Raw genomic sequence first — 24,198 nt, 5'->3', positions numbered from 1 at the left:
CACTCGCTCGTCCTTTTCGTTCTTTATTTGGGGTGGGGGACCCCGAAATTTGGGAAATGAGGGGAGAAATGGGGACCTCCAAAAATTGGGAAAGGCCAAAATTTGGGGGAAAAGCCCCAAAATTTTGGAAAATCCCAAAACTGGAGGAAAAATCCCAAAAATTTCAGGAGAACACCCAAAAAAATGAGGAAAAAAACTTAAATATGAGAGGAAAAACGCCAAAAATGTGAAGAAAAAACCCAAATTTTTTGGGAAAAAACCCCCAAAATTTTGGGAAAAAGCCCAAAATTTTGGAAAATCCCAAAAGCGGAGGAAAAATCCCCAAAAATTTGGGTGAAAAAGGCCCAAAATTGGGCAAATTCCGGTGTCACTTCTTGGCCACCTTGGCCTGTTTGTGCTTCGGGGGGGCCCAGCGCAGGCAAATGGAGTCCACTGCAATTAACGGCATTAATTAGCATTAATTAGCGCTAATTAGCGCCCCAACCCACCTTAATTAAGTAATTAAATTAATTAAACTCATTAATTAGCAAGGTGTCCCCAGAGCAAACCACTGAATGCAGATCACGAGGGAGAATGTCAATTTATGCTGATTAACTAATTACCATATGTTAATTAGCACCTTCCTTAACAAAACCTCATTAAACTACCACTAATTAACACAAACTAATTAATTAAGCTCATTAATTACGGAACTAATTAATGAAATTTCTTAATTAGGGACAAAATCCTGGACCAAACCATTCAATGGAGATCATGGGGGGAATGTCCATTTATGCACATTCATTAATTACCATATGTTAATGAGCAGTTTCCTTAACAAAACCTCACTAAACCACCACTCATTAACGCAAACTAATGAATTCCGGTCATTAATTATGGAACTAATTAATGAAATTTCTTAATTAGTGATGAAATCCTGGACCAAACCATTCAATGGAGATCATGGGGGGAATGTCCATTTATGCACATTCATTAATTACCATAGGTTAATGAGCAGTTTCCTTAACACAACCTCATTAAACTACCATTCAATAGCAAGAACTAATTAATTAAGCTCATTAACCATGGAACTAATTAATGAAACTCCTTAATTAGGGACAAAATCCTGGACCAAACCATTCATTGCTGGGGTGGGGGAAGTGTCCATTTATGCACGTTCATTAATTACCATATGTTAATGAGCACTTTCCTTAACCTCATTAAACTACCCTCATTAACGTGAACTAATTAATTCCGGTCATTAAATAGGGAACTAATTAATTAAACTCATTAATTAGCGAAGCATTCCTGGACCAAACCATTCAATGCAGATCACAGGGGGAGCATCCATTTATGCACCTTAACTAATTACCATATGTTAACGAGCACTTTCCTTAAGAAAACCTCACTAAACCACCACTCATTAACGCAAACCAATTAATTCTGGTGATAATTAGGGAACTAATCAATTAAACTCGTTAATTAGGGACCAAACCACTCCCAGCAAAGAGCTGGGAGTGGGAACACAAACCTCCCTCCAGCACTAATTACAACCCCGATCCCCACTCGGGGGCTTAACGAGGGCGCTAATTAAGGCCGGATAATTAGGGCGGGCGCTAATTAGCGCTAATTACTGACCGGTGATGGGCGGCTTCTTGTACTGGGCGCTCTTGAGGTGCTCCTCGACGAGGCGCGGCGTGACGCAGATGACGTGCTGCCCCTTCCAGTACTTGACCATGTTGAGGGACTGCAGCGTGCTGATGATGTCGGTCTGGGTGATGCTGGTCATCTGGCTGGACATTGAGTGACCACTGAGTGACCACTGAGTGACCACTGACCCGTGGGAGTGACCACTGAGTGACCACTGACCCATAGGAGTGAGCATTGACCCATGGGAGCGGTCACTGGCAATGGTCACAGGGGCTGATGATGTCGGTCTGGGTGATGCTGGTCATCTGGCTGGACATTGAGTGACCACTGAGTGACCACAGTGACCACTGAGTGACCACTGAGTGACCAGAATGGCCACTGAGTGACCACAGTGACCACTGACCCGTGGGAGTGACCACTGAGTGACCACTGACCCATAGGAGTGAGCATTGACCCATGGGAGCGGTCACTGGCAATGGTCAGTGGGGCTGATGATGTCGGTCTGGGTGATGCTGGTCATCTGGCTGGACATTGAGTGACCACTGAGTGACCACTGAGTGACCAGAGTGACCACTGAGTGACCACTGACCCATAGGAGTGACCACTGAGTGACCACAGTGACCACCAACCCCATGGCACTGAGCCCTGGCATTGCTGATCCCAGTGGTCACTGTCAATGGTCAGTGGGATCGGTCTGGGTGATGCTGGTCATCTGGCTGGACATTGAGTGACCACTGAGTGACCAGAGTGACCAGAGTGACCACTGAGTGACCACAGTGACCACTGACACATAGGAGTGACCACTGAGTGACCAGAGTGACCACTGACCCATAGGAGTGACCACTGAGTGACCACTGACCCATAGGAGTGAGCATTGACCCATGGGAGCGGTCACTGTCAATGGTCACAGGGGCTGATGATGTCGGTCTGGGTGATGCTGGTCATCTGGCTGGACATTGAGTGACCACTGAGTGACCACTGAGTGACCACTAACCCGTGGGAGTGACCACTGAGTGACCATAGTGACCACTGAGTGACCAGAGTGACCACTGACCCATAGGAGTGACCACTGAGTGACCACAGTGACCACCGAGCCCATGGCACTGAGCCCTGGCATTGCTGATCCCAGTGGTCACTGTCAATGGTCAATGGGATCGGTCTGGGGGATGCTGGTCATCTGGCTGGACATTGAGTGACCAGAGTGACCACTGAGTGACCAGAGTGACCACTGAGTGACCAGAGTGACCACTGACCCGTGGGAGTGACCACTGAGTGACCAGAATGGCCACTGAGTGACCAGAGTGACCACTGACCCGTGGGAGTGACCACTGAGTGACCACTGACCCATAGGAGTGAGCATTGACCCATGGGAGCGGTCACTGGCAATGGTCACTGGGGCTGATGATGTCGGTCTGGGTGATGCTGGTCATCTGGCTGGACATTGAGTGACCACTGAGTGACCACAGTGACCACTGACCCATAGGAGTGACCACTGAGTGACCAGAGTGACCACTGACCCCATGGCACTGAGCCCTGGCATTGCTGATCACAATGGTCACTGTCAATGGTCACTGTCAATGGTCACTGGGACTGATGATGTCGGTCTGGGTGATGCTGGTCATCTGGCTGGACATTGAGTGACCACTGAGTGACCACTGAGTGACCAGAGTGACCACTGAGTGACCACTGACCCATGGGAGTGAGCATTGACCCATGGGAGCGGTCACTGTCAATGGTCAGTGGGGCTGATGATGTCGGTCTGGGTGATGCTGGTCATCTGGCTGGACATTGAGTGACCACTGAGTGACCACTGAGTGACCAGAGTGACCACTGACCCATGGGAGTGACCACTGAGTGACCAGAATGACCACTGAGTGACCACAGTGACCACTGACCCATAGGAGTGAGCATTGACCCATGGGAGCGGTCACTGGCAATGGTCACTGGGGCTGATGATGGTCTGGGTGATGCTGGTCATCTGGCTGGACATTGAGTGACCACTGAGTGACCAGAGTGACCACTGAGTGACCAGAGTGACCACTGACCCGTGGGAGTGACCACTGAGTGACCAGAGTGACCACTGAGTGACCAGAGTGACCACTGACCCATAGGAGTGACCACTGACCCCATGGCACTGAGCCCTGGCATTGCTGATCCCAGTGGTCACTGTCAATGGTCACTCAATGGTCAGTGGGGCTGATGATGTCGGTCTGGGTGATGCTGGTCATCTGGCTGGACATTGAGTGACCACTGAGTGACCACTGAGTGACCAGAGTGACCACTGACCCATAGGAGTGACCACTGAGTGACCACTGACCCATAGGAGTGAGCATTGACCCATGGGAGCGGTCACTGTCAATGGTCAGTGGGGCTGATGATGTCGGTCTGGGTGATGCTGGTCATCTGGCTGGACATTGAGTGACCAGAGTGACCACTGACCCATGGGAGTGACCACTGACCATTGAGAGTGACCAATGAGTGACCCTGAGCGACCCTGAGTGACCACTGAGTGACCAATGAGTGACCCTGAGACCCTGAGTGACCAATGAGTGACCCTGAGTGACCACTGAGTGACCCTGAGTGACCACCGAGTGACCAATGAGTGACCCTGAGTGACCACTGAGTGACCACTGACCCATAGGACCCACTGGTTTATACTGGTTTATACTGGTTTATACTGGTTTAATGGATTTTAATGGGGATTTTTGGGCTCATACTGGTTTATACTGGTCCATACTGGTTTATACTGGTTTATACTGGTCCTACCTGAGGTCCTTGATGGACAGGGTCCCCCGGAAGTCCCGGAGGATCTCCAGCAGCACCCAGGACCAGTAGGACCCACTGGTTTATACTGGTTTATACTGGTTTAATGGATTTCAATGGGGATTTTTGGGCTAATACTGGTTTATACTGGTTTATACTGGTTTATACTGGTCCTACCTGAGGTCCTTGATGGACAGGGTCCCCCGGAAGTCCCGGAGGATCTCCAGCAGCACCCAGGACCAGTAGGACCCACTGGTTTATACTGGTTTGCACTGGTTTAATGGATTTTAATGGGGATTTTTGGGCTCATACTGGTTTATACTGGTCCATACTGGTTTATACTGGTTTATACTGGTCCTACCTGAGGTCCTTGATGGACAGGGTCCCCCGGAAGTCCCGGAGGATCTCCAGCAGCACCCAGGACCAGTAGGACCCACTGGTTTATACTGGTTTGCACTGGTTTAATGGATTTTAATGGGGATTTTTGGGCTCATACTGGTTTATACTGGTCTATACTGGTTTATACTGGTTTATACTGGTCCATACTGGTTTGAACTGGTCCTACCTGAGGTCCTTGATGGACAGGGTCCCCTGGAAGTCCTGGAGGACCAGTAGGACCCACTGGTCTATACTGGTTTATACTGGTTTAATGGATTTTAATGGGGATTTTTGGGCTCATACTGGTTTATACTGGTCCATACTGGTTTATACTGGTTTTTACTGGTCCTACCTGAGGTCCTTGATGGACAGGGTCCCCCGGAAGTTCTGGAGGACCAGTAGGAGTCACTGGTTTATACTGGTTTGTACTGGTTTAATGGATTTCAATGGGGATTTTTGGGCTCATACTGGTTTATACTGGTCCATACTGGTTTATACTGGTTTGAACTGGTCCTACCTGAGGTCCTTGATGGACAGGGTCCCCCGGAAGTTCTGGAGGACCAGTAGGAGTCACTGGTTTATACTGGTTTATACTGGTTTGTACTGGTTTAATGGATTTTAATGGGGATTTTTGGGCTCATACTGGTTTATACTGGTCCATACTGGTTTATACTGGTTTTTACTGGTCCTACCTGAGGTCCTTGATGGACAGGGTCCCCCGGAAGTCCCGGAGGATCTCCAGCAGCACCCAGGACCAGTAGGACCCACTGGTTTATACTGGTTTATACTGGTTTAATGGATTTCAATGGGGATTTTTGGGCTCATACTGGTTTATACTGGTCCATACTGGTTTATACTGGTCCTACCTGAGGTCCTTGATGGACAGGGTCCCCCGGAAGTCCCGGAGGATCTCCAGCAGCACCCAGGACCAGTAGCTGCGGTAGCTGAGCTTGCCCAGGTCCGAGAGCGGCTTCTCCGGGGAGCCCACGGTGCTCTCCAGCTTGGAGAGCTCGTAGCCTGGGGAGGAGCCAAAATCGGGGAAATTTCACCCAAAATTTGGACAGAGAAGGGAAAAAATATCAAATTCCAGCCAAAATCTGGTGAAAAACGCAAAAAACCCCGTTGAATTACGGCCAAAATTGGCCAAAATCCACCCAAAATCCATCGAAAATAGCAAAACAAAAACCCCAACAAAATCCATCCAAAATTCACCCGAAATCTGGGAGATTTCACCCAAAATTTGGATGGAGAAGGGAAAAAATGTCAAATCCCAGCCAAAATCTGGTGAAAAATGGAAAAAACCCCGTTGAATTACGGCCAAAATTGGCCAAAATCCACCCCAAATCCACCAAAAATAGCAAAAAAAACCCATCAAAATCCAACCAAAATTCATCAAATTCCACCCAAAATTGGAGAAATTTGACTCAAAATTTGGGCTGGGAAGGGAAAAATGTCAAATTCCAGCCAAAATCTGGTGAAAAATGCAAAAAACCCTGTTGAATTATGGCCAAAATTGGCCAAAATCCACCCAAAATCAGCAAAAAAGCCCCATCAAAATCCAACCAAAATTCATCAATTTTTGCCCAAAATTCACCCAAAATCAGGGAAATTTCACCCAAAATTCAGGCTGAGAAGGGAAAAAATGTCAAATCCCAGCCAAATTCACCCAAAATCAGGGAAAATTTACCCAAAATCAGGAAAATTCACCCCAAAATCAGCCAAAATTCACCCAAAACCAATCCAAAAATTCCCATTTTTTTTAAACCCCCAAAATTCCCAATTTTTAAATCAGAACCTCCCAAAAATTCCCTTTTTTTTTTTTTTTTTCAAAAACCCCCCAAAATTCCCAAATTTTTAGATAGGATCCCTCCCAAAATTCCCAATTTTTTGGGGAACCTCTCCCGAAATTCCCAAATTTTTTTTTTCCTGAACCCTCCAAAATTCCCTTTTTTTTTTTTCCTCTTCTACATCCAAAAATTCCCAAATTTTTTCCAGAACCCCCCAAAATTCCCAAATTTTTTTTCTTTTGGATTCCCCAAAAATTCCCAAATTTTTTTGGGAACCCCCAAAAATTCCCTTTTTTTTTTTTTCCTTTCCTAAATCCCCAAAATTCCCCATTTTTTTCACCAGAACCCCCAAAAATCCCAAATATTTTTTTTTCAAAACCCCCCAAAATTCCCAAATTTTTTCCGGAACCTCCCAAAAATTCAAAAAAATTCCCAAATTTTTTTCTGAACCCTCCAAAATTCCCTTTTTTTTACTCTTCCACACCCAAAAACTCCCATTTTTTTCATCATAACCCCCCAAAAATCCCAATTTTTTTTTTCCAAAACCCCCCAAAATTCCTAAAAATTCCCAAAAATTCCCAAAATTCCCCAAAATTCCCGAATTTCCTACTGAAGGCGATGAGGAATTTCCCGTAGCCGCGGCGCTGGTACGGGGGCAGGGTCAGGATGCAGGCCACGTTGTTCCCGTCCGGAGACTCTTTTTCCTGCAAAAAACGGGAATTTTGGGCAAATCCCAAAAAATTCCGGAATTTTGGGGCCGGTTTTGGGCGGTTTTGGGTTGAAAATGGGGAAAAAATTCGGAATTTTTTGGCATTTTTGGGGACATTTAGTGGCCCCAGCTGTGCCAGGTGAGTACCCAGGTATTGCCAGGTGTGCCCAGGTGAGTGCCCAGGTGCCGCCAGGTGTGCCCAGGTGTGTTTTTACCCCCCAGGTGTGCCCAGGTGAGTGCCCAGGTACCCCGAAATGTGCCCAGGTGTGTTTTTAACCCCTCCAACCGCCCCCAGGTGTGCCCAGGTGTGCCCAGGTGCCCCCAAATGTGCTCAGGTGAGTGCCCAGGTGTGCCCAGGTGAGTTCCCAGCCATTCTCAGGTGTGCCCAGGTGTGCCCAGGTGAGTTCCCAGGTGCCCTCAGGTGTGCCCAGGTGACCCCAGGTGTGCCCAGGTGCCCTCAGGTGTGCCCAGGTGAGTTCCCAGCCATTCTCAGGTGTGCCCAGGTGACCCCAGGTGTGCCCAGGTGTGCCCAGGTGCCCTCAGGTGTGCCCAGGTGAGTTCCCAGCCATTCCCAGGTGTGCCCAGGTGTGTTTTTACCCCCCCAGGTGTGCCCAGGTGTACCCAAAATATGCCCCCAGGTACCCCAGGTGTGCCAGGTGTGCCCAGGTGTGCCCAGGTGAGTTCCCAGGTGCCCTCAGGTGTGCCCAGGTGTGTTTTCACTCCCCCAGGTGTGCCCAAATGTGACATGTGAGTACCCAGGTGTCCCCAGGTGAGTTCCCAGCCATTCCCAGGTGTGCCAGGTGACCCCAGGTGTGCCCAGGTGTGTCTTTAACCCCTCCAACCACCCCCAGGTGTGCCCAGGTGAGTGCCCAGGTGACCCCAGGTGTGTTTTTACCCACCAGGTGTGCCCAGGTGAGTACATAGGTGCCCTCAGGTGTGCCCAGGTGAGTGTCCAGGTACCTCCCAGGTGTGCCAGGTGTGCCCAGGTACCCTCAGGTGTGCCCAGGTGAGTTCCCAGCCATTCCCAGGTGTGCCCAGGTGTGCCCAGGTGTGTTTTTACCCCCCCAGGTGTGCCCAGGTGAGTTCCCAGCCATTCCCAGGTGTGCCTAGGTGTGCCCACCTTGGAGAAGTAGCCGACGATGTGGGCGCCCTGGCAGTCGACCTCGGTGAGCCCCAAATGTTCCCAGGTGCCCCCAGGTGTGTTTTTAACCCCTCCAACTGTGCCCAGGTGCCCTCAGGTGTGCCCAGGTGAGTTCCCAGGTGTGCCCAGGTGTGCCAGGTGTGCCCAGGTGTGTTTTTAACCCCTCCAACCGCCCCCAGGTGTGCCCAGGTGTGCCCAGGTGAGTTCCCAGCCATTCCCAGGTGTGCCCAGGTGTGCCAGGTGTGCCAGGTGTGCCCACCTTGGAGAAGTAGCCGACGATGTGGGCGCCCTGGCGGTCGACCTCGGTGAGCAGGTAGAAGACGAAGGGCTCCACGTCGAAGTAGAGCGTCTTGTGGTCCAGGAACAGCTTGGCCAGCAGGCACAGGTTCTGGCAATAGATCTGAGCGGGCACACCTGAGCGCACCTGGGCACACCTGGGCACACCTGGGCACGGGCGGCGGGCACAGGTGGCCGAAAATCCCGAAAAAATCGCATTAAAATGGACCAAAATCCCATTAAAGTGCCTTAAAAATGGTCAAAACAGCCCAAAATTTGGGTGGCCAGGTGTGGTTGGCACACCTGAGCACACCTGGGCACACCTGGGCACGGGCGGCGGGCACAGGTGGCCGAAAATCCCGAAAAAATTGCATTAAAATGGACCAAAATCCCATTAAAGTGCCTTAAAAATGGTCAAAACTGCCCAAAATTTGGGGTGGCCAGGTGAGGTTGGCACACCTGGGCACACCTGGGCACACCTGGGCACACCTGGGCACAGGCGGCGGGCACAGGTGGCCGAAAATCCCGAAAAAATCGCATTAAAATGGACCAAAATCCCATTAAAGTACCTTAAAAATGGACAAAACAGCCCAAAATTTGGGGTGGCCAGGTGAGGTTGGCACACCTGGGCACACCTGGGCACACCTGGGCATGGGTGGTGGGCACAGGTGGCCGAAAATCCCGAAAAAATCGCATTAAAATGGACCAAAATCCCATGAAAATGCCTTAAAAATGGTCAAAACTGCCCAAAATTTGGGGTGGCCAGGTGAGGTTGGCACACCTGGCACACCTGGGCACACCTGGGCACACCTGGGCACGGGCGGTGGGCACAGGTGGCCGAAAATCCTGAAAAAATCACAAAAAATCTCATTAAAATGCCTTAAAAATGGTCAAAACAGCCCAAAATTTGGGGTGGCCAGGTGAGGTTGGCACACCTGGCACACCTGGGCACACCTGGGCACACCTGGCATGCCCAGGTGGCCAAAAATCCCAAGAAATCACAAAAAATATTGAAAAAATGGCAAAAAATCACAAAAAATGCCCAAAAAATGCCCAAAACCACCCAAAGTGCCCCAAATTTGGGGTGCCCAGGTGAGGTTGGCACACCTGGGCACACCTGGCACACCTGGCATGCCCAGGTGGCCAAAAATCCCGAAAAATCACAAAACATATCGAAAAAATGGCAAAAAATCACAAAAAATCACAAAAAAAATTGAAAAAATGGCAAAAAATGGCAAAAAATGCCCAAAAACACCCAAAGTGCCCCAAATTCGGGGTGCCCAGGTGTGCCAACCTCACCTGGGCAACCTGGGCACACCTGGGTGCCCAAGTGTCCAAAAAAATCCCGAAAAAATGACCAAAAATCGCAAAAAAAAAATCACAAAAAATCGCAAAAAATGCCCCAAAAATGCCCCAAACCGCCCCGAATTCGCGGTGCCCAGGTGTGCCAACCTCACCTGGGCACACCTGGGCACACCTGGCAGCCCAAGTGACCAAAAAAATCCCAAAAAAATGACCAAAAATGGCAAAAAAACCCCCAAAAAATGGCAAAAAATGCCCCAAAGCGCCCCGAACTCGCGGTGCCCAGGTGTGCCAACCTCACCTGGGCACACCTGGGCACACCTGGGCACTCACCTTGTGGTCCTTGCCGTCCACCTCGTAGACCGAGATGTTGCCCTTGCGGTAGATCTCGCGCCCGGGCGGCTGCCGCCACTGGCACTGCCCCTGCCAGGTGAGACACGGCTGCCAGGTGTGCCCAGGTGTGCCCAGGTACCCCCAGGTGTGCCCAGGAAACCCCCAGGTGTGCCCAGGTGTGTCCAAAATGGGCCTAGGTGGCTCCCAGGTGTGCCCAGGTGTGTTTTTACCCTCCCCAGGTGTGCCCAGGTGAGTGCCAGGTATGCCCAGGTACCCCCAGGTGTGCCCAGGTGAGCCCAGGTACCCCCAGGTGTGCCCAGAATGTGCCCAGGTATCCCCCAGGTGTGCCCAGGTGTTCCTAAAATGTGCCCAGGTACCCCCAGGTGTGCCCAAAATGTGCCCAGGTGTGCCCAGAATGTGCCCAGCTGTGCCCCAGGTGTGCCCAAGTATCCCCCAGGTGTGCCCAAGTATCCCCCAGGTGTGCCCAAAATGTGCCCAGGTGACTCCCAGGTGTGCCCAAGTGTGTTTTTACCGCCCCAGGTGTGCCCAGGTACCCCCAGGTGTGCCCCAAATATTACCCAGGTACCCCCAGGTGTGCCCAGGTGTGTGTCAGGTGTGCCCCAGGTGTGCCCAAAATGTGCCCAGGTGCCCCCAGGTGTGCCCCAAGTGTGCCCAGGTAACCCCAGGTGTGCCCAGGTACCCCCCAGGTGTGCTCAGGTGAGTGCCAGGTGTGCCCAGGTACCCCCAGGTGTGCCCAAAATATCCCCAGGTGTGCCCAGGTGTGCCTAAAATGTGCCCAGGTGTGTTTTTACCCCCCAGGTGTGCCCAGGTGTGCCCAAAATGTGCTCCAGGTACCCCCAGGTGTGCCCAGGTGCCCCCAGGTGAGCCCAGGTGAGTGCCAGGAACCCCCAAGTGTGCCCAAAATGTGCCCCAGGTGTGCCCAGGTGTGTGCCCAGGTGTGTTTTTACCCCCCAGGTGTGCCCAGGTGTGCCCAGGTGTGTGCCCAGGTGTGTTTTTACCCCCCAGGTGTGCCCAGGTACCCCCCAAACCCCCCAAAATCCCCCCAAACCCCCCCAAAACCCCCCAAAATCCCCATTTTCCACCCGATTTCCACCGGGTTTTTTTTGTTCTTCCCCTCCCAGGTGTGCCCAGGTGTGTGCCAGCTGTGCCAGGTGTGTGCCCAGGTGTGCCCAGGTGTGTTTTTACCCCCCAGGTGTGCCCAGGTACCCCCCAAACCCCCCAAAAACTTTCCAAAATCCCCATTTTCCACCCGATTTCCACCGGGTTTTTTTTGCCCTGCCCCTCCCAGGTGTGCCCAGGTGTGCCCAGGTGTGTGCCAGCTGTGCCAGGTGTGTTTTTACCCCCCAGGTGTACCCAGGTACCCCCCAAACCCCCCAAAATCCCCCCAAAACCCCCCAAAATCCCCATTTTCCACCCGATTTCCACCGGGTTTTTTTTGTTCTTCCCCTCCCAGGTGTGCCCAGGTGTGCCCAGGTGTGTGCCCAGGTGTGCCCACCAGGTGCAGGCGGTAGCTCCTCTCGAACTTCATGTACTTGAGGCAGAACTCGCAGATCCAGAGCTTGGGCTGCTTGCCGTAGTCCTCGGGGAAGGGCGAGAAGTACCAGGCGTCGATCTCGTAGTGCCCGATGTGGATCTTGTCCACGTACTTCACCTTGGTGATCTGCCAAGGGGCGGGGCGGGCACACCTGGGCACACCTGGGCACAGGTGGGCACCGAAATCCCGCGAAAACCCCGCGAAAAAAGCTCGAAAAACGGCCGAAATATGACCAAAAACGACCAAAAAACGACCCAAAAATGATCAGAATTCCAGATTTTATCCAGGAATTCACCTCGGTGACCTGGCACTGGCAGGTGGCACACCTGGGCACACCTGGGCACACCTGGAGTGCCCAAATCCCACAAAAATCCCATTTAAAATGACCCAAAAATGGCACAAAAACGACCAAAAATGACAAAAAATGGCCAGAAATTTCCAAAAATGGCCAAAATCCACCCAAAATTTGGGGATTCCCTGGGTTTGGGCACAGCTGGGCTGGCCCCGCCCCCCCAAAATCCAAGCCCCGCCCACTCACGGCCTCGTGCTCCTTCTCCAGCGCCGCCGTGGTCGGGTCCATCTCGGCGTAGGTCTGAAAACCAGTTTGGACCAGTTTGGACCAGTATGAACCCAAAAAACCCCATCGAAATCCATAGAAATCCTTAGAAACCAGTATGGACCAGTTTGGACCAGTATAAACCCTAAAAACCCCATTGAAATCCACAGAAATCCATAGAAACCAGTTTGGACCAGTTTGGACCAGTATGAACCCAAAAATCCCCATCGAAATCCATAGAAATCCGTAGAAACCAGTATGGACCAGTATAAACCAGTATGGACACAAAAAACCCATCAAAATCCATAGAAACCAGTATGGACCAGTTTGGACCAGTATGGACCCAAAAATCCCCATAGAAATCCATAGAAACCAGTATGGACCAGTATGGACCCAAAAAACACCATCAAAATCCACAGAAATCCATAGAAACCAGTATGGACCAGTTTGGACCAGTTCAGACCAGTATAAACCCAAAAAACCCCATTGAAATCCACAGAAATCCATAGAAACCAGTATGGACCAGTTTGGACCAGTTCGGACCAGTATAAACCCAAAAAACCCCATCGAAATCCACAGAAATCCTTAGAAACCAGTATGGACCAGTTTGGACCAGTTTGGACCAGTATGGACCCAAAAACCCCCACTGAAATCCACAGAAATCCTTAGAAACCAGTTTGGACCAGTTTGGACCAGTATGAACCCAAAAATCCCCATTGAAATCCACAGAAATCCATAGAAACCAGTATGGACCAGTTTGGACCAGTATGAACCCAAAAAACCCCATTGAAATCCACAGAAATCCTTAGAAACCAGTTTGGACCAGTATAAACCAGTATGGACCCAAAAATCCCCATTGAAATCCACAGAAATCCATAGAAACCAGTATGGACCAGTTTGGACCAGTTTGGACCAGTATGGACCCAAAAAAACCCACTGAAATCCACAGAAATCCTTAGAAACCAGTATGGACCAGTTTGGACCAGTATAGACCCAAAAATCCCCATAGAAATCCATAGAAACCAGTATGGACCAGTATAAACCAGTATGGACCCAAAATACCCCATAGAAATCCATAGAAACCAGTATGGACCAGTATAAACCAGTATGGACCCAAAAATCCCCATCGAAATCCATAGAAACCAGTTTGGACCAGTATAACCCAGTTCTCTCCCAGTCCATCCCAGTGCCCTTTAACCCCATCCCAGTTTGTCCCAGTCCATCCCAGTCTGTCCCAGTATAAACCAGTATAACCCAGTTCCCTCCCAGTGCCCTTTAACCTCTTCCCAGTTCCCTCCCAGTCCCTCCCAGTTTGTCCCAGTTCCCTCCCAGTTTGTCCCAGTCTATCCCAGTGCCCTCCCAGTCCATCCCAGTGCCCTCCCAGTCTATCCCAGTGCCCTCCCAGTCCATCCCAGTGCCCTCCCAGTCCATCCCAGTTTGTCCCAGTCTATCCCAGTGCCCTCCCAGTCCATCCCAGTCCCCTGTAACTCGCTCCCAGTCCCTCCCAGTATATCCCAGTCCCTCCCAGTTTGTCCCAGTCCATCCCAGTCCATCCCAGTGCCCTCCCAGTCCATCCCAGTCCCCTCCAACTCGCTCCCAGTATATCCCAGTCCCTCCCAGTTTGTCCCAGTCCATCCCAGTACCCCCTAACCCCATCCCAGTCCATCCCAGTCCATCCCAATGCCCTCCCAGTCCCTCCCAGTTTGGACCCAGTCCCTCCCAGTTTGGTCCCAGTCCCTCCCAGTTTGTCCCAGTCCATGCCAGTACCCCCTAACCCCATCCCAGTCTATCCCAGTGCCCTCCCAGTCCATCCCAGTATATCCCAGTCCCTCCCAGTTTCTCCCAGTCCATCCCAGTACCCCCTAACCCCATCCCAGTGCCCTCCCAGTCCATCCCAGTCCCTCCCAGTCCATCCCAGTCCCCTCTAACTCCATTTCAATCCCCTCTAACTCGCTCTAACTCGCTCCCAGTATATCCCAGTGCCTCCCAGTCCATCCCAGTACCCCCTAACCCCATCCCAGTCCATCCCAGTCCATCCCAGTGCCCTCCCAGTCCATCCCAGTACCCCCTAACCCCATCCCAGTCCATCCCAGTCCCCTCCCAGTCCATCCCAGTGCCCTCCCAATCCCCTCTAACCCCATTTCAATCCCCTCTAACTCACGCCAACTTGCTCCCAGTATATCCCAGTCCCTCCCAGTTAGTCCCAGTCCCTCCCAGTCTGTCCCAGTCCATCCCAGTACCCCCTAACCCCATCCCAGTGCATCCCAGTCCATCCCAGTCCCCTCTAACCCCATTTCAATCCCCTCTAACTCGCTCTAACTCGCTCCCAGTATATCCCAGTCCCTCCCAGTATATCCCAGTGCCCTCCCAGTTAGTCCCAGTCCCTCCCAGTTTGTCCCAGTCCCTCCCAGTTTCTCCCAGTCCATCCCAGTACCCCCTAACCCCATCCCAGTCCATCCCAGTGCCCTCCCAGTCCATCCCAGTGCCCTCCCAGTCCATCCCAGTCCCCTCTAACCCCATCCCAGTGCCCTCTAACCCCATTTCAATCCCCTCTAACTCACACCAACTCGCTCCCAGTATACCCCAGTATACCCCAGTCCCTCCCAGTATATCCCAGTCCATCCCAGTCCATCCCAGACCTTCTGGACGTGGTTGATCTCGTCGTGCTTGCGTTTCTGGTTGCGGGTGATCTTCCTCTCGGGCTCGGCCAGCTCGCCCAGGAAGGGCTCCGAGCTCTTCTGCGCCGCCTCCTTCAGGCTCTTGGACAGCGCCAGCCGGTTCCGGTCCACCCACTCGTCCAGCCGCCGGTTAACTGGGAGCACTGGGACTTACTGGGAGCACTGGGAGCACTGGGAGCCCTCCCAGTTCAGCCCAGTTCATCCCATCCATTCCCTACCCATGAAATCCCCATTGGGTGCATTGAACTGGGAGCACTGGGAGCACTGGGAGCCATCCCCAGTTGGTTCCGGTCCACCCACTCGTCCAGCCGCCGGTTAACTGGGAGCACTGGGACTTACTGGGAGCACTGGGAGCCCGCCCAGTTCAGCCCAGTTTGGCCCGTCCATCCCTACCCATCCCACGGCCTTGAAATCCCCCCATACTGGGAGCACTGGGAGCCATCCCCAGACATCCCAGTTAGCCCAGGGCCTTCAAATCCCCCCAGTATGGGGTTAACTGGGAGCACTGGGCCTTACTGGGAGCACTGGGAGCCCGCCCAGTTCAGCCCAGTCCCTCCCAGTTCAGCCCATCCATCCCAGAGCCATGAAATCCCCATGGTGTGCATTGAACTGGGAGCACTGGGAGTACTGGGAACCATCCCCAGCCGGTTCCGGTCCACCCACTCGTCCAGCCGCCGGTTAACTGGGAGCACTGGGACTTACTGGGAGCACTGGGAGCACTGGGAGCCCTCCCAGTTCAGCCCAGTCCATCCCAGTTCATCCCAGTTCAGCCCGTCCATCCCAGTGCCTTTAAATCCCCATGGTGTGCATTGAACTGGGAGCACTGGGAGCCATCCCAGGGCCTTCAAATCCCCCCAGTTTGGGGTTAACTGGGAGCACTGGGACTTACTGGGAGCACTGGGAGCCCTCCCAGTTTGGCCCAGTTCATCCCAGTTCAGCCCATCCATTCCCTACCCATCAAATCCCCATGGTGTGCATTGAACTGGGAGCACTGGGAACCATCCCCAGTTGGTTCCGGTCCACCCACTCGTCCAGCCGCCGGTTAACTGGGAGCACTGGGCCTTACTGGGAGCACTGGGAGCCCGCCCAGTTCAACCCAGTTCATCCCAGTTCAGCCCATCCATCCCAGAGCCATTAAATCCCCATTGGGTGCATTGAACTGGGAGCACTGGGAGCACTGGGAGCCATCCCCAGCCGGTTCCGGTCCACCCACTCGTCCAGCCGCCGGTTAACTGGGAGCACTGGGACTTACTGGGAGCACTGGGAGCCCTCCCAGTTCAGCCCAGTTCATCCCATCCATTCCCTACCCATTAAATCCCCAGTTCAATGCACTGGGAGCACTGGGAGCACTGGGAGCACTGGGAGCCATCCCCAGCCGGTTCCGGTCCACCCACTCGTCCAGCCGCCGGTTAACTGGGAGCACTGGGACTTACTGGGAGCACTGGGAGCCCTCCCAGTTTGGCCCAGTTCATCCCAGTTCAGCCCGTCCATCCCCTACCCATGAAATCCCCATGGTGTGCATTGAACTGGGAGCACTGGGAGCCATCCCAGTTCATCCCAGTGTGTCCCAATCCCCCCAGTTTGGGGTTAACTGGGAGCACTGGGCCTTACTGGGAGCACTGGGAGCCCTCCCAGTTCAGCCCAGTCCATCCCAGTCCCTCCCAGTTCAGCCCGTCCATCCCAGTGCCTTTAAATCCCCATGGTGTGCATTGAACTGGGAGCACTGGGAGCCATCCCCAGTTGGTTCCGGTCCACCCACTCGTCCAGCCGCCGGTTAACTGGGAGCACTGGGACTTACTGGGAGCACTGGGAGCCCGCCCAGTTCAGCCCAGTTTGGCCCGTCCATCCCTACCCATCCCACGGCCTTGAAATCCCCCCATACTGGGAGCACTGGGAGCCATCCCCAGACATCCCAGTTAGCCCAGGGCCTTCAAATCCCCCCAGTTTGGGGTTAACTGGGAGCACTGGGACTTACTGGGAGCACTGGGAGCCCGCCCAGTTCATCCCAGTTCATCCCATCCATTCCCTACCCACGAAATCCCCATTGGGTGCATTGAACTGGGAGCACTGGGAGCCATCCCAGGGCCTTCAAATCCCCCCAGTTTGGGGTTAACTGGGAGCACTGGGCCTTACTGGGAGCACTGGGAGCCCGCCCAGTTCAGCCCAGTTCATCCCAGTTCAGCCCGTCCATCCCAGAGCCATTAAATCCCCATGGCGTGCATTGAACTGGGAGCACTGGGAACCATCCCCAGTTGGTTCCGGTCCACCCACTCGTCCAGCCGCCGGTTAACTGGGAGCACTGGGACTTACTGGGAGCACTGGGAGCACTGGGAGCCCTCCCAGTTCAGCCCAGTCCATCCCAGTCCCTCCCAGTTCAGCCCGTCCATCCCAGAGCCATTAAATCCCCATTGGGTGCATTGAACTGGGAGCACTGGGAGCCATCCCAGGGCCTTCAAATCCCCCCAGTATGGGGTTAACTGGGAGCACTGGGACTTACTGGGAGCACTGGGAGCCTGCCCAGTTCAGCCCAGTCCCTCCCAGTTCATCCCATCCATTCCCTACCCATTAAATCCCCATGGTGTGCATTGAACTGGGAGCACTGGGAGCCATCCCAGTTCATCCCAGTGTGTCCCAATCCCCCCAGTTTGGGGTTAACTGGGAGCACTGGGACTTACTGGGAGCACTGGGAGCCCGCCCAGTTCAGCCCAGTCCATCCCAGTTCAGCCCGTCCATCCCAGAGCCATTAAATCCCCATTGGGTGCATTGAACTGGGAGCACTGGGAGCACTGGGAACCATCCCCAGCCGGTTCCGGTCCACCCACTCGTCCAGCCGCCGGTTAACTGGGAGCACTGGGACTTACTGGGAGCACTGGGAGCCCGCCCAGTTCAGCCCAGTTCAGCCCAGTTCAGCCCGTCCATCCCTATGCCTCCAAAGCCCCATGGTATGCATTGAACTGGGAGCACTGGGAGCCATCCCAGGGCCTTCAAATCCCCCCAGTTTGGGGTTAACTGGGAGCACTGGGACTTACTGGGAGCACTGGGAGCCCTCCCAGTTCAGCCCAGTTCATCCCAGTTCAGCCCATCCATTCCCTACCCATAAAATCCCCATGGTGTGCATTGAACTGGGAGCACTGGGAGCCATCCCCAGCCGGTTCCGGTCCACCCACTCGTCCAGCCGCCGGTTAACTGGGAGCACTGGGACTTACTGGGAGCACTGGGAGCCCTCCCAGTTCAGCCTGTCCATCCCTACCCATCCCACGGCCTTGAAATCCCCCCATACTGGGAGCACTGGGAGCCATCCCCAGCCGGTTCCGGTCCACCCACTCGTCCAGCCGCCGGTTAACTGGGAGCACTGGGACTTACTGGGAGCACTGGGAGCACTGGGAGCCCGCCCAGTTCAGCCCATCCATTCCCTACCCATGAAATCCCCATGGTGTGCATTGAACTGGGAGCACTGGGAGCCATCCCAGTTCATCCCAGTATGTCTCAATCCCCCCAGTTTGGGGTTAACTGGGAGCACTGGGACTTACTGGGAGCACTGGGAGCCTGCCCAGTTCAGCCCAGTTCATCCCATCCATTCCCTACCCATGAAATCCCCATGGTGTGCATTGAACTGGGAGCACTGGGAGCACTGGGAGCCATCCCCAGCCGGTTCCGGTCCACCCACTCGTCCAGCCGCCGGTTAACTGGGAGCACTGGGACTTACTGGGAGCACTGGGAGCCCTCCCAGTTCAGCCCAGTTCATCCCATCCATCCCAGAGCCATTAAATCCCCATTGGGTGCACTGAACTGGGAGTACTGGGAGCACTGGGAACCATCCCCAGTTGGTTCCGGTCCACCCACTCGTCCAGCCACCGGTTAACTGGGAGCACTGGGACTTACTGGGAGCACTGGGAGCCCTCCCAGTTCAGCCCAGTTCAGCCCATCCATTCCCTACCCATGAAATCCCCATGGTGTGCATTGAACTGGGAGCACTGGGAGCCATCCCAGTTCATCCCAGTGTGTCCCAATCCCCCCAGTTTGGGGTTAACTGGGAGCACTGGGACTTACTGGGAGCACTGGGAGCCCTCCCAGTTCAGCCCAGTTCATCCCAGTTCAGCCCGTCCATTCCCTACCCATGAAATCCCCATGGTGTGCATTGAACTGGGAGTACTGGGAGTACTGGGAACCATCCCCAGCCGGTTCCGGTCCACCCACTCGTCCAGCCGCCGGTTAACTGGGAGCACTGGGACTTACTGGGAGCACTGGGTGCCCTCCCAGTTCATCCCAGTTGATCCCAGTTCAGCCCATCCATTCCCTACCCATGAAATCCCCATGGTGTGCATTGAACTGGGAGCACTGGGAGCCATCCCAGGGCCTTCAAATCCCCCCAGTATGGGGTTAACTGGGAGCACTGGGCCTTACTGGGAGCACTGGGAGCCCTCCCAGTTCAGCCCAGTTCAGCCCAGTTCAGCCCATCCATCCCAGAGCCATTAAATCCCCATTGGGTGCATTGAACTGGGAGCACTGGGAGCACTGGGAGCCATCCCCAGTTGGTTCCAGTCCACCCACTCGTCCAGCCGCCGGTTAACTGGGAGCACTGGGACTTACTGGGAGCACTGGGAGCCCTCCCAGTCCATCCCAGTTCAGCCCGTCCATCCCAGTTCAGCCTGTCCATCCCAGTTCAGCCTGTCCATCCCTACCCATCCCACAGCCTTGAAATCCCCCCATACTGGGAGCACTGGGAGCCATCCCCAGACATCCCAGTTAGCCCAGGGCCTTCAAATCCCCCCAGTTTGGGGTTAACTGGGAGCACTGGGACTTACTGGGAGCACTGGGAGCCCTCCCAGTTCAGCCCAGTTCATCCCAGTTCATCCCATCCATTCCCTACCCATCAAATCCCCATGGTGTGCATTGAACTGGGAGCACTGGGAGCACTGGGAGCCATCCCCAGCCGGTTCCGGTCCACCCACTCGTCCAGCCGCCGGTTAACTGGGAGCACTGGGACTTACTGGGAGCACTGGGAGCACTGGGAGCCCTCCCAGTTCAGCCCAGTCCATCCCAGTCCCTCCCAGTTCAGCCCGTCCATCCCAGTGCCTTTAAATCCCCATGGTGTGCATTGAACTGGGAGCACTGGGAGCCATCCCAGGGCCTTCAAATCCCCCCAGTTTGGGGTTAACTGGGAGCACTGGGACTTACTGGGAGCACTGGGAGCCCTCCCAGTTCAGCCCAGTTCATCCCAGTTCAGCCCGTCCATCCCTACCCATTAAATCCCCATTGGATGCATTGAACTGGGAGCACTGGGAGCACTGGGAGCCATCCCCAGTTGGTTCCGGTCCACCCACTCGTCCAGCCGCCGGTTAACTGGGAGCACTGGGACTTACTGGGAGCACTGGGAGCCCGCCCAGTTCAGCCCAGTTCAGCCCAGTTCAGCCCGTCCATCCCTATGCCTCCAAAGCCCCATGGTGTGCATTGAACTGGGAGCACTGGGAGCCATCCCAGGGCCTTCAAATCCCCCCAGTATGGGGTTAACTGGGAGCACTGGGCCTTACTGGGAGCACTGGGAGCCCTCCCAGTTTGGCCCAGTTCATCCCAGTTCAGCCCATCCATTCCCTACCCATGAAATCCCCATGGTGTGCATTGAACTGGGAGCACTGGGAACCATCCCCAGTTGGTTCCGGTCCACCCACTCGTCCAGCCGCCGGTTAACTGGGAGCACTGGGCCTTACTGGGAGCACTGGGAGCCCTCCCAGTTCAGCCCAGTCCATCCCAGTCCCTCCCAGTTCAGCCCGTCCATCCCAGTGCCTTTAAATCCCCATGGTGTGCATTGAACTGGGAGCACTGGGAGCCATCCCAAGGCCTTCAAATCCCCCCAGTATGGGGTTAACTGGGAGCACTGGGACTTACTGGGAGCACTGGGAGCCCTCCCAGTTCGGCCCAGTTCATCCCAGTTCAGCCCATCCATTCCCTACCCATTAAATCCCCATTGGGTGCATTGAACTGGGAGCACTGGGAGTACTGGGAACCATCCCCAGCCGGTTCCGGTCCACCCACTCGTCCAGCCGCCAGTTAACTGGGAGCACTGGGACTTACTGGGAGCGCTGGGAGCCCGCCCAGTTCAGCCCAGTTCATCCCAGTTCATCCCATCCATTCCCTACCCATGAAATCCCCATGGTGTGCATTGAACTGGGAGCACTGGGAGCACTGGGAACCATCCCCAGCTGGTTCCGGTCCACCCACTCGTCCAGCCGCCGGTTAACTGGGAGCACTGGGACTTACTGGGAGCACTGGGAGCCTGCCCAGTTCAGCCCAGTTCATCCCATCCATTCCCTACCCATCAAATCCCCATTGGGTGCATTGAACTGGGAGCACTGGGAGCACTGGGAGCCATCCCCAGCCGGTTCCGGTCCACCCACTCGTCCAGCCGCCGGTTAACTGGGAGCACTGGGACTTACTGGGAGCACTGGGAGCCCTCCCAGTTCAGCCCAGTTTGGCCCGTCCATCCCTACCCATCCCACGGCCTTGAAATCCCCCCATACTGGGAGCACTGGGAGCCATCCCCAGACATCCCAGTTAGCCCAGGGCCTTCAAATCCCCCCAGTTTGGGGTTAACTGGGAGCACTGGGACTTACTGGGAGCACTGGGAGCACTGGGAGCCCTCCCAGTTCAGCCCAGTCCCTCCCAGTTCAGCCCATCCATCCCAGAGCCATTAAATCCCCATGGTGTGCATTGAACTGGGAGTACTGGGAGTACTGGGAACCATCCCCAGCCGGTTCCGGTCCACCCACTCGTCCAGCCGCCGGTTAACTGGGAGCACTGGGACTTACTGGGAGCACTGGGAGCCCTCCCAGTTCAGCCCAGGTCATCCCAGTTCAGCCCGTCCATTCCCTACCCAAGAAATCCCCATGGTGTGCATTGAACTGGGAGCACTGGGAGCCATCCCCAGTTGGTTCCGGTCCACCCACTCGTCCAGCCGCCGGTTAACTGGGAGCACTGGGACTTACTGGGAGCACTGGGAGCCCTCCCAGTTCAGCCCAGTTCAGCCCGTCCATCCCAGAGCCATTAAATCCCCATTGGGTGCATTGAACTGGGAGCACTGGGAGCCATCCCAGTTCATCCCAGTGTGTCCCAATCCCCCCAGTATGGGGTTAACTGGGAGCACTGGGCCTTACTGGGAGCACTGGGAGCCCGCCCAGTTCATCCCAGTCCCTCCCAGTTCAGCCCATCCATCCCAGAGCCATTAAATCCCCATGGTGTGCATTGAACTGGGAGCACTGGGAGCCCTCCCAGTTCATCCCAGTCTCTCCCAGTTCCGTCCCAGTAGCTCCCAGTTCCATCCCAGTTCCCTCCCAGTTTGTCCCAGTTCCATTCCAGTGGCTCCCAGTTCAGCCCAGTTTGTCCCAGTCCCTCCCAGTTCCATCCCAGTGCCTCCCAATCCCCTCCCAGTTTGTTCCAGTTCTGTCCCAGTGGCTCCCAGTTCATTCCCAGTCCCTCCCAGTTCCATCCCAGTGGCTCCCAGTTTGTCCCAGTCCCTCCCAGTTCATTCCAGTTCCCTCACAGTGCTTCCAGTCCATTCCCAGTCCCTCCCAGTTCCATCCCAGTGGCTCCCAGTTCATCCCAGTGCCTCCCAGTTTGTTCCAGTCCCATTCCCAATCCCCTTCCAGTCCATCCCAGTTTGTCCCAGTTCATTCCAGCCCCTCCTAGTTCCATCCCAGTCCCTCCCAGTCCCATCCCAGTCCCTCCCAGTCCATCCCAGCCCCCTCCCAGTGCCTCCCAGTTTGTCCCAGTTTGCCCAGTTCACTCACAGCCCACGTAGTGCACGTAGAACTCCTCGCGCGCCTCCTGCTCGTTCAGGCGGGACTGGATCACCTCGGCCGAGTCTGGAACAAACTGGGATGAACTGGGATGAACTGGGAGGGACTGGGACAAACTGGGAATGGGACTGGATCACCTCGGCCGAGTCTGGAACGAACTGGGATGAACTGGGAGGGACTGGGACAGACTGGGAATGGGGCTGGAACAAACTGGAATTAACTGGGAGGGACTGGGAAGGACTGGGACAGACTGGGAATGGGCCTGGAACAAACTGGGATTAACTGGGAGGGACTGGGACAGACTGGGAATGGGCCTGGAACAAACTGGGATTAACTGGGAGGGACTGGGACAAACTGGGAATGGGGCTGGAACAAACTGGGAGGGACTGGGACAAACTGGAACAAACTTCCCCTCCTTTCCATTCCCAACACTCCCAATATAAACCAGTACAACCCAGTATAACCCAGTATAATGCAGTACAACCCAGTACACCCCAGTATAAACCAGTACAACCCAGTATAACCCAGTATAATGGAGTACAACCCAGTATAACCCAGTACATCCCGGTTCAAACCAGTACACCCCAGTACAACCCAGTATAACCCAGTACACCCCAATATAAACCAGCACAAACCAGTACACCCCAGTACAACCCAGTATAACCCAGTACACCCCAGTACAAACCAGTACACCCCAGTATAACCCAGTACACCCCAGTATAACCCAGTACAAACCAGTACACCCCAGTATAACCCAGTACACCCCAGTATAACCCAGTACAAACCAGTACACCCCAGTATAACCCAGTACACCCCAGTACAAACCAGTAGGACCCAGTACACCCCATTCCCCCCGTTCCCCCCCAGTACACCCCAGTACAAACCAGTACACCCCAGTACAAACCAGTACACCCCAGTACAAACCAGTACACCCCAGTATAACCCAGTACACCCCAGTATACCCCAGTATAACCCAGTACACCCCAGTACAAACCAGTATAACCCAGTACACCCCAGTACAAACCAGTACACCCCAGTACCCCCCACTCACGCCAGCTGCCGTCCGCCCTGCGGCACAGGTACGTCTCCCCGATCTCCACCGCCACCTCCGCGTCCCGCGCCGCTCCCGCCGGGCCCCTCCCGCCTCCGCCGCCGCTCCCGGCCCCGCTCCCGGCCCCGCTCCCGGCCCCGCTCCCGGAGCCGCCCCCGGGACCCTCCGGGGCCGCTCGGGGCCCGCCCGGGGCCGGCCCGGAGCCGCCCGGAGCCTCCGGGAGCGGGCCCGGCCCGGCCGCCGCCAT

General features: G+C 54.7%; 1 protein-coding gene across 1 annotated transcript; it reads right to left on the bottom strand.

The window, feature by feature from the left end:
• Positions 1-7: 7 nt before the first annotated feature.
• Positions 8-24,198, bottom strand: KAT8 (lysine acetyltransferase 8). The gene is made up of 11 exons (XM_077789541.1): positions 23,952-24,198; positions 22,892-22,966; positions 15,069-15,241; positions 12,412-12,465; positions 11,835-11,999; positions 10,319-10,408; positions 8,667-8,807; positions 7,168-7,261; positions 5,637-5,787; positions 1,618-1,772; positions 8-432 (listed from the first exon to the last, which is right to left on the bottom strand). Exons 1-11 carry the CDS (start codon positions 24,196-24,198, stop codon positions 368-370), a joined length of 1,410 nt encoding a protein of 469 aa, XP_077645667.1. The 3' UTR covers positions 8-367.

The sequence above is a fragment of the Lonchura striata genome, chromosome 35 (genome assembly GCF_046129695.1).
Source record: "Lonchura striata isolate bLonStr1 chromosome 35, bLonStr1.mat, whole genome shotgun sequence".
Classification (NCBI taxonomy): Eukaryota; Metazoa; Chordata; class Aves; order Passeriformes; family Estrildidae; genus Lonchura; species Lonchura striata.
This window is presented reverse-complemented; position numbering and strand designations above follow the sequence as displayed.